The following is a 10,910-nucleotide window of genomic DNA, read 5'->3' as shown; positions in this document are numbered from 1 at the left end:
GAGGAAAGATAAACATTTAAGAGTTCCTTTTTGTTGTTCTTGTTGTTGCTGTTGTTTGGAAGTTTTGTTGTTGTTGTTTTTTTTGACACAGAGTTATGCTCTGTTGCCCAATCTGGAGTGCAGTGGTGTAATCTTGGTTTACTGCAACCCCCACCTCCTGATTTCAAGCAATTCTTGTGCCTCAGCCTCTCAAGAAGCTGGGATTACAGGCATGCACCACACCCGGCTAATTTTTGTATTTTTAGTAGAAATGGTGTTTCACCATGTTGTCCAGACTGGCCTTGAACTCCTGGCCTCAAGCCCAGTTCGCTTACTTCGGGCTCCCAAGCTGGGGTTTACAGGCATGAGCCACCACGACCAGCCTACTTAAACTCGTAAAGAAGGAAGTGGAGGGAGCTTATATTACAGAATGATGATCATCAAGATTATTTGATGAGAGTGAAAGGGCCAAGGAGGGTGGGCAGAAGAGTTGACAAAAACAGAAAGAGCGGTTGGGGCAATCACCATGCAGAGTGCCATGAGAAGTGAAAGACAAAAGCTTGATTGTGGCCAGGCACAGTGGTTCATGCCTGTAATCCCAGCACTTTGGAAGGCTGAGGTGGGTAGATCTCTTAAGGTCAGGAGTTCAAGATTGGCCTGGCCAACTTGGTAAAACCCCGTCTCTACTAAAAACACAAAAATTAGCCAGGTGTGGTGGCGCATGCCTATCCCAGCTCCTCTGGAGGCTGAGGCAGGAGAATTGCTTGAATCCGGGAGGCAGAGGTTGCAGTGAGCTGAGATTGCACCATTGCACTCTAGCCTGGGAAACAGAGTGAGATTCCATCTCAAGGAAAGAAAAAAAAGATGCTTGATTGTCACTGAGCAGTGAGGACCAATTTGAATTAAATAGCATGGAGTTCTTTTAGTGTAGACAAGACTTAACAAGCCTGAATGTTCACAGGTTAAGATCGGAGCAAGTAAAGGCAGGATTATGCCAAACTGGATGAACCTTGTAAGATAGGAGTCATAGGCCACAGAGAGAGGACTTGTAGCATGGCTCTGGAGCAAGTGATGTGACAAGAGGAGAAGGGATAATGAACTAGAAAAGCAGATAGAGGTAGATAGATAAGAAACCATGATAATACACATCAGGCTCAACAGGGCTGAAGGACAGAGAAAAGGGCACTGTGTTTGGTTAGATGGGAGACATCTAAGAGTGTCAAATAGCAATGTCATCTCTTGCTTGTTTCTGCAGCTTTGCTGATTTTGCTTCATTGGCTCAGAAACTCAACTGTTTTCTTCCCATACAAAATTTTCCCACGTTCAAGAATAACCAATTCTGCCTTCCCTAAGTACTCCAACCCTCAATAATCTTTTTTTGTCCTTCTATACGTGTATAACTTGGGCCACATATCTTGGTCCTAAATATGGGTCTGCACTGTATGCTTTCTTGTGTGTTAATCTCATCAATCTGGTTTTGTTGAAAGCTTCTGGAAGGCGGAGATCTTGCCTGATATTCTGTTTGCAACTCTGCCTCTTAGCACAGCACTGGGCCAAAGCAAGCCCTCAGTAACTACTTGGTGATTGAGCAGATGAAAGAGACCAGTCAGAGAGAGATAACAAATAAAAACGTTGGAGATGCCAATGACTTGATAAATCCTGAACTGGACAAACAACTCCTGAACAGAAGCTAATTATGTTCCATGATCCTTCTACACGTCAAAGCATCTGCCTGGACCTCCCACTTCCCAAATAATTCCTTCTTCAATCCACTCTTTTCCTACTTCAAACAGCCCACAATTCCCATAACCAAGAGAAATATGCCACATGATCCAATTAGTATCCTAGCACTTCAGTGACAGAAAAAGAATCATAAAAGATCATTAAGTCCACATTTACCATTTTTCACATGAGGAAGCTTAAAATTCCAAGCAGATACAGTGAAGTGCAGTGACTTGTCCAAAATCACACCTCTGGTTAATGCCAGAGCCAAGACCAGAAGTCAGATCGCCTGGCTATTATACCTTTTATGACATCACATTGCATCAATATCTGAGTAAGCAATTTTTCTATCCATCTTAACTCTAAATTCTAATGTGTCTGAAGAATCTCAAACTTTCCAACCCAATGTTTCTACTCGAACCAGAGTAGTTTATAAAAGACTATCCTTTCAAAAAGGGATTCCGGAAAGGAAGTTAATTTATTGAGTAAATACTAAGGAACAAGCCCTGTGCTGGAAATTTTACAGATTTTGTCTCATTTATTCCTCATATCCCCACTATGAGATAGTTTTTTAACTGTCTTACAAGTGAAAAGATGCAAAAAATTAAGATACTTGCTTAAATTTACACAGTTAATAAGTAGTATAATGAAGATTTGATCCAATATCTGGTGGCTCCCCAAGCTCACTGCCTTTTGAGTAAACTGTTAAAATTTCTTTTAGCAAGAGCATGGAAGGGTAAAGAACAAGGTCTATTTTCACACCAACTCTTGCAATAAGGGAGAAATGATTTAGGATTGGGAGAAAAGTTTACAGCAAAATGAAAACATTGCACGTGTGGACTCCTAAGCACGTGGGGAATGGGTATTTCCAGATGAGTTCCCTTTTCCATAGAGCTTTACCTTTTGCAGGTTCTTTCCTAAGAAAAGGGAAATAAATTGCCCCACTGTTCTTGGGAGTGGGACAGAGGTATCTTATCCTCAAGGGACTGGCCATCTTAGTTTTCAAATTATTCCTTTCTTATCCAAGAGAGAAGGAAGCTTCTGGAACCATACCTACTTTGTAATTATATCCCCATTTGATCTTATCCAAAAGTGTTGTCTTTGTAGCATGTCACCATGGAGATTTGATTAATCTTATGCTCATGCACTTAATCTTGCAATCTGTTGCTGACTGGCTGATGTTCCTTTTTAGGCCAAAGAACAGCAGGTTCTTTTTCAGTAGAGACAGGGTTTCACCATGTTGGCCAGACTGGTCTTGAACTCCTGACCTCCCAACATGCTGGGATTACAGGCGTGAGCCACTGCATCCAGCCTTGCTTAGACATATTTTAAGTTCTTCCCTTTAAGCTTGGCTTCAGATAATTCCTGCATCTTTTCTATGCTCACACCTTTTCCTGTCAACTTTCTGTCATTCCTTCATAGACTGGTTCAGAATGTTGGCCATGCAGCAGTCACTTCTCAGAATGTGGACAACTGTTATTTTCATTATGTAGAGTGGGTACTTAGATTTTAAAAAAATGAAATTTTACTAGAACTTCCAAACGTGTGCAGGATAAATTAAAAAAAAAAAATAAGGCAAGATGGTAATTCTGGTGATTTCTTCAGTATCCGGATGTGTATATCAGGTTTTTAAAAAAAAAAAAAGAAAAAAAAAAAAAAAAAAAAAAAAAAGGATAGAAGAGCAGGTTAATTGGAAATATACTAAGGATGAGTAAAGAATTAGCAATGATTTTTGAAGTTGGAAAACTAGGAAAATTGTACAACATTGGCAGAAAGAAAGTCCAAAGTTAGGATGGAGGGTGGAGACAGAGTAATTTTTATGGCAACAATGAGACTGGATTAGCTCATTTAGGCCTTACTTTAAATTTAGCTATAATTATGATTTATCAGCACATATCTTTTCTTTCCTTGGAACTTGGGAAGAAACTTCCTTATGTATCATTGCATTTTTATCTTTTCCTGGGAAACAAACATGTCTAAGTTGCCATATTGAAAATGTGGCAGTGAGTTATTTAATGGTTGCAGCTTTGTTACTTCAAAATGGAAGCCATTTATACATTTCAGCTCAAAGTAATGAAATCTCACACTGTATCTAAATTCAGATTATCTATAATCTGTCACTTTATAGAGGGACATGTATTTAAATGTTAGTAGTAAACAGAATGGAGTAAATATTTTCATTTCTCAAAATGCATATTAAATTTCAACTTGATGTGATTAGTGCAACACCAAGAATTCATGAAGTTTAAAAGTGGTCCAAGCACAAGCAAAAGTTTTTTTTTTTTAGTTTTAGGAAGACAGATAATTGAGAACTTCTTATACCTGCATAGTAACCCAGACACTAAACTCAAGTTTAGCCCAGGTCTTCAGGGCAAATCAATCAGATATTACCATGAAAAATGTGAGTTTGGATGCAAGGAGTAAAATGGACTAAATAAAAATGTATTTGAAACTTCCCCTCCTCTTTAATGCCTATGTAACTTCTTTAAAAAAAAAACAAAAACCCAACCTTAGTATTGACCAGTCATTTAAATCTTTGAAGAAAAAGTTGACACTGTTATGCATGAAAACACAGCACATATCCCTCACTCTTTCAACTTCTGAAAATAGCTAGAGAGTTGCAAGTCCAACCATCATCGTCTCCCCAAAACTCCATATTTAGTGGTAATATTTTCTAGAACTTCTTTGAATTTCACTAGAGGTTATATACTGTAGCTTTTTTCCCACTCTAACATTTACAGACAATACTGACCGATGTTTGAAATGATAGATTGGAATTAACCCTCATATTAATTTTAGCTTCTTCCAAAGTGTGCATAGAACAAAGAACCAAAGGACAACATGTTAACTAATAAAGGAAAGAGTAGGTACTTATGACTTAGCAGGTTTCCTTCAGAAGCACTGGGTGTTGGATCTTGAAGCTGATAGTTTAAAAAGTGAACTTCTTTTGAAGCAGAAGGGATCAAAGAAGGCTAGGATAAGCTCAGCACCATAGGGCTCCCAATTGAGGGGTGTGGACCAGATGGCTGAAGAGGTAATGTCAATACAGTGTGCCATGTGCTGTCAGTACCTAGATGATGGATAACAGGATACCAGAAATGGTGGCCACAGTCAGGAGACTCGTCCTTTCCCCAGGTGAAACAAAGAAAGGGATAACGGGTGCTCTCTCACATTCGTAAGTGTGTGAGATGCCAGCATCCACGAGAAAACTCCAGTTCTTCTGAAGCAGAGTGCTACCACTTCTACCATCTGCATCCTGACAAGGCCTTTGGAAGTCAACTCAAAAATTTTTAGCATTATTTTTTGGGGGAAGGGTGATTAAAAAAAATAATCTCAGTGATAATCCCATTCAAAATACTTGATTTTTAAATTAGGAAAATGCGTCTTTTGTCACATTTCAAGGAGTTCAAAACTCTCTCCAAGACTAACCACGGACCCAACACCAGTGACTCTGGGTTTGGAATCTAACTTTTAGTTTAGATTTCCTTAATTGCATTAATAAGCCCAGAGGTTCTCAAACTTTGCCCCATATTAAAATCATCTTGAAAACTTAAAGCATAAGCAAACGACAACAACAAACCTCAATCCCCAGGCCAAGTCATGTCCTGTTCCAATGAAATCAGAGTCTCCAGAGTTGAGGCCCAGGAATCAATATACACGTTTTCAACTCTCCAGGCGATTCCACAGTGCAGCAAAGTTTGAGAAGCAACGCACAGGCCTCTTTTTCTTGTCAGGCAGTTCATCTAAGTGCTCTATGGTCTACATCCACCTTCGCTCTCTGATTTAATCATCGTGTCCGAAACCATCGAGAGGCGTCTGCAGTAGAAATAATTTAGTTGGAATTATCTTGGAAAGAAGAAGCAAAGTTAGATCTAAAGGGTGTGATGCTCTCTGAGCGCTTTCCCTGTCAACAGGCGGGTGCAATTTCCTTAGCGAACGCCAGGGGTCACCGTCTCCCTCCCCGCTCTACCTGGAACGCCTTCCCGTTTCCAACCGCACAAAGAGCCCGGCCTCCTCCCGGGTGACATCACAAAGGGCCGGTCCCCCGCCCCTTCGGCGCCACCACGTGTGTCCCCGCGCCCGGTGGCCACCGACTCAGTCCCTAGCCGGCCAGTTTGGGCAGCGGAGGAGGGTGGTTGGCAGCGGCTGGAAGCTTCGCTATGGGAAGTTGTTCCTTCGCGCTCGCGCGCCCAGTCCTCCTCCCTGGTTCTCCGCAGCCGCTGTCTGAGGAGAGCACCCGGAGGCGCGGGCTGCAGTCGCGGCGGCTTCTCCCCGCCTGGGCGGCCGCGCCGCTGGGCAGGTGCTGAGCGCCCCTAGAGTCTCCTCGCCGCCTCCCTCCTCGGCCCGGCTGCAGCAGTGCACATGGGGTGTTGGAGGTAGATGGGCTCCCGGCCGGGAGGCGGCGGGTGATGCGGCGCTGGGCAGAAGCAGCCGCCGATTCCAGCTGCCGTGGGGCCGCGCGCCCCGGGCGCCCCTGCGAGTCCCCGGCTCAGCCATGGGGACCTCTGCGAGCAGCAGCACCGCCCTCGCCTCCGGCAGCCGCTTCGCCCGCCGAGTCAGAGCCACAATGATCGCGGGCTCCCTTCTCCTGGTGAGCGCTTGGGGAGCCCGGGGGTGGCGGCCGCGCCGGGGCTGAAGGAGCCGCTTTGCCGGAGCCGGGCGGGTCTCCGGGCCCGGGCTTCGGGAGGCGCGGGGCAGGGCCGGCTGGGTTGCGGGGACTGAGGGACTTGTCAGGGAAGGCAGCTCACCGCAGGGCCCCGACCAGGTTATTGGGGGGAATCGCAGGGCTCCGCCGGGGCTCGGGAATGAAGAGCAATTGTTTTCCCTGCAGTCTGGCTTTGCGGGAGGAGGCGCTAGGTGGCCGCCCGGCTTCTGCGCATTTGAGGGCTTTTTCCCCTACCTCGCGCCCCCCGCACCGGCAGCCACAGGCCCCCGCCCACGGCCACTGCCCCTCTGCGTGGTGTGGGGCCAGGGCCGCGGTGTGGGGCTCCGAGGGTCGGCGGAGGCCGGCGCTTTGTTGCAGCTGCAATGTCATGTCGGGATGCTACCGCAGTGGAGAGACTGGTACCAGTGCGCGCCGGCCACCGGACCTCCGGGTGCTGCCGCGCGGAGCTTTCCCCAGCCAGGCGCAAGCTGCCCCCTCCTCCATCGCTTTACCCTCCTCTCTCCCCGCTTGGCTCGGGTGGGGTCTCAGGTTCTGCATGCCGAAATAGAACCGTCAGACCCACGCTCCGGCGCTTTGGAGGAGCCTGCCAGCGCGCTGGCACTCGAATGGGGGGAGGGAGAAGGTTAATTCCCTCCAGTCTTTCCGATCCCTGGTTTACCTGTGCCTAGGCAGGTGACACTGCAGGGTGGTGCAGTCTCCCTCATCGCCCAAACTGCATCCACATCTGGGGTGTGCCCTACATATCCTTCTCCACGTATCTGGTGAAGCCTGAAACCACCCTTGACCAAAAACTTACCCTCAACTTTCCCCAAATTATCTCCCTTTATTTCCAGATATTGGGGTGAAGGGGCAAGTTAGGTGGAAGAAAATTTGAGATCATACCCTTGAGCTTCCTTTGCCTATATTTTATCCCTGCAGGGAGGATGGTGATTCTTAGCTAAAAACCAAACAAAAACAGAAAACAAGAGCTTGTTTTCATGGCAGGGCTGTGTAAGGGAAAAGCAGGCTTGCTGTCTCCTTCCCCAAAAAGGCTTAACGCCTGGCCAGCCAAGAACTGCTCAGATCTCAGGGCATTGCAGTTGCTATGGACTGGGAATTCATCCTACAGAGACACTCTGGTTCCTTGTGTGTGTGTTTTAAGAGGAAGAGAGAGACTAAAGAAAAGTTTGTTAGTGCTAGCATTTATAATGAGGCAAGTCCCAGTCTCCCTTCAGAAACTCTTTTCTGCCCATTTATTATAATGGCATGGTCAAGGTTTATATCTTTGAAACAAGTGTGGTGGGTGGTAAGCAGTAGCGGGGGAATCTCTTGGGACAGTGAACCTGGATTGACAGTCTTGGTGTGGAGAAAAACACATCTAGGTCCATGGGAACATTGATCCTAGTATCAGCAGACTGACAACTATTATCGTTTCTTTTTTCACGTTCTTAGATCCACTACTATGTGTTGGGTGCTTCCAACACATCTGATTATTATATGCCTCATAGAGTCAATTTCCAGATTAAATCTTAAGTCATTGTGCAATACTCCATTTATTTTACCTTTCAGCATAAGGTACGTAATTAAACAAAGGTCTTGATGTAATCAAAGTGTAGTTTGCTTTAACCTAACTGAGAAAAGGCCCAGCTCCTTTTCTTCAATCATCGGGCTAGGGACCCTGGCTCACGCCTGTAATCGCAGCATTTTAAGAGGCCAAAGGGGGAGGATTGCGTGAGTCCAGGAGTTTGAGATCTGCCTGGGCAACATAGTGAAACCTCATCTCCACAAAAAGATTAAAAAATTAGGTGAGTGTGGTTGTGTGCGTCTGTATTCCCAGCTACTCAGGAGGCTGAGGTGGGAGGATGGCTTGAGCCCAGGATGTTGAGGTTGCTGTGAGCTGCGACTGTGCCACGGCACTGCAGCCTGAGTGACAGAGCGAGACCCTGACTCAAAAACCAAAATTAAAGTCATCAAACTCAACTGAACCTAAGCATCGTGACTGGATTTGCAACTAAAGACCTGACAATTTATGCTTGGCTGTTAAAAAATAAAATAAAATTTATAGTCGGGCTTAGGAGCAGTCTCAAAGTGATAACCAATATAGGATTCCTTATTTTTCTGCTAGCTATGCTAAAAAGGCTTCAGTTAAATTCATGGAATGGCATGAGGTTGAGCCCTTCATCCTGAAGGGTGACTGGAGGGTGTACTAGAAATCATCAGGGATTATGTTATAATCCCCATCCAGGGTGGGGAGGAAATGCCTTTTGTCTTTCACATTCTTACTCTGCATGCCCAAGTCCACAGGACAGGCTTTGTTAATGTGTAAAATGATGATCTCATATACTGTTCCAGGAAGTATTTATCCCAGTGGGATCCTTGGCCATGCAAACATGATGAACACCAGATACTGAAGCCTGGGTGCACGTGGCAGGGTATTCAGAACACTACTGGGTGAGGTGGGCAAGTTAGTGACATGCCCACATATTGCAGTTAAAGAGTAGTAATCCGAGTAAAGTGTTCTATGTATTGTGTCTTTTAACGCTCTTCTTTCAAATATCTCCCTTTTTGTGTGACAATATTTATTGCCATCATTTTTGTGTTGTGACTTTTTGTTTGTCATGACTGGCCAACTGCATGAAAGATAGCTTACTGTAAGCTTATAAAAATACAAATATATGTGCACACAATGTAATATAATACATGTACACATACACATATATAGCAATTATATATGTGTAGAGAGAGACCAATTGCTACATGCCAGATGCTTTGTATAGGGTATGTTATTTATCCGCAGCATCTTTGTGAAGCAGGTGATATTATCTCCATTTTATAGTTGAGAAAATGGAAGCTCCCAGAACTTCATTGGTTTGCCCCAGGCCACATAGCTTGCATGTGATATTGCTGGGGCCAGAATCCAGGACTGCCTGACTCCTCAGCTCCTGTCCTCCCCACCCCATGCCACACTGCCTGTTTCACAAGTCCAACTTGCTTGATAATAAAATGCAGCAACAGAGAAGGCTCACTGGGGAAAAGTTGAGATGGTGGGTTGGTTTGTTACAGAACGCGAATGAGAATTACGTGAATGCCTTTGGAAGGAAGTATTCTTGCTGCTTGCACTTCTGTTTCTGATGAGTGTCTACATGATAATAGAAAGTAAAACATACACTGAAAGACAACGGCTGTGTTCAAAAGTCTGTGGCTCAGGTGGACAAAACATTCTTGTTTCTTGACACCAAGTAAGTCTGATGTGCATGGGTGTGTTGTGTCTTCAGAATCTAAGTTTACCTTCCACCATCTTGACTTTACCAATTGTACTTTTCTGCCTGAGACACTCATCCTTGTAAGGCAGAGATAAGATCAATGAGAAGTTTAGTTGTGTGCCAGTGATAAGGAATGCTCTAGAACGGCTTTCCCAGTGTGACACTACATAGTCAGAGATGCCACTTGCATCTGCCTCGGGGAGCTTGCTTTAACTGCATGGATTGGATGTTGGCAGTGAGGCAGTCAGAAGAGAAGGAGCCGTAATTGGTAAGGAAATCAGTTCTGAAGTTTTAGAAACCACCTTTTGCAAGCATTATGAATTCCAGATAGAGGACTATTTTCTGTAATAGCCTGTCCAGCTGTGTGTTTGCCTAGAAAGTATAAAGTAATAGTGTTTTTCTCCGTTATTGAAGCTGGACATGTAGCTTAGTGCTGCCTCCTGACCTTCACTTATCAAAGTACATTACCTGGTACATTGGCAATTCACTTTGGCTGTTTACGCAGGTGTGGAGTGATCTGGTAGGGCTGAAGTTCTGAATCATGTCAAGACTTAATGGCAAATTCAAGCAGAACTTTAAATTAGAGCTGATATTATACCCAAAAGAATTTCTCTTTTCTTTGTATCTTAGCTCTATAATCCTAGAATGTGGAAGCTGTAAGGGAGCATAAAAAATACTGATTTAACACCCTATATTTTTTGGTTGAGAGAAAAAAATACTCTACTGGGGAAGTGACTCATTTTTCATGTTTACAAATGAACTTGCCTTGAGCACCCTTTCTAAGTGAGACACTGCCCTGGGCCAGTGGGAACCCAGAGCTGAATTGGGATTTGGATCTTGTCATTAAGGTACAATTTATATGGTATATAAAATGAGCATGACCATTACCAGTGCTGGTTGGGTTTCACTCGCTCATATGGAGTCTGTGGATGAATGTACTCTACTTACAGTAACACACAAAATATGATTGATGTTAAAATCTTTCAAATACCTGAAGTAACTGGCTGTTAGTCTGAGAGTCAGAGGAAAAAAAAAAACACTTTCAAATCTGAGGATGATATACATTAGCCTCCGTAGAGAAAGTGATTTCTAATTAGAAGACTGGGGAGTGCAGAACCTGTACTGGAATGCAGGAGTCCTGACCGACCCCAAGAGTTATCGTTACAGTCAAAATGTATATAATGGAACTGAGTTATCTCACCTAAACTGTTTCTCAAGGCATATGTTTGAATCTTCCTCAAATCCAGTCCAAAACAAACAAACCTCTAGTGTACATAAACTCTACAAGTGAATCAAGTCAG

The 10,910-nt window shown here is 44.3% G+C and overlaps 1 protein-coding gene and 1 long non-coding RNA gene across 3 annotated transcripts in view; one reads left to right on the top strand and one right to left on the bottom strand.

Annotated features, from left to right (window-relative positions):
- Positions 1–4,493: 4,493 nt before the first annotated feature.
- On the bottom strand, positions 4,494–7,136 carry LOC119467808. The gene is made up of 3 exons (XR_005196428.1): positions 6,450–7,136; positions 5,282–5,517; positions 4,494–4,771 (listed from the first exon to the last, which is right to left on the bottom strand). It is a non-coding gene; the product is annotated as an uncharacterized LOC119467808 (long non-coding RNA).
- TNFRSF21 (TNF receptor superfamily member 21) overlaps positions 5,705–10,910 on the top strand; it is a 73,240-nt gene continuing 68,034 nt past the window's right edge. For both annotated transcript variants that reach the window (XM_017505163.1, XM_017505162.1), the window contains exon 1: positions 5,705–6,292. In XM_017505163.1, the coding sequence (XP_017360652.1) occupies positions 6,197–6,292 (96 nt within the window). In that variant the 5' untranslated portion in view covers positions 5,705–6,196. The remainder of the gene's footprint in view (positions 6,293–10,910) is intronic.

The sequence above is a fragment of the Cebus imitator genome, unplaced genomic scaffold, assembly GCF_001604975.1.
Source record: "Cebus imitator isolate Cc_AM_T3 unplaced genomic scaffold, Cebus_imitator-1.0 Scaffold334, whole genome shotgun sequence".
NCBI classification, from domain to species: domain Eukaryota; kingdom Metazoa; phylum Chordata; class Mammalia; order Primates; family Cebidae; genus Cebus; species Cebus imitator.
The sequence above is the reverse complement of the archived record's forward strand: the minus strand, read 5'-3'. Positions and strand labels throughout refer to the sequence as shown.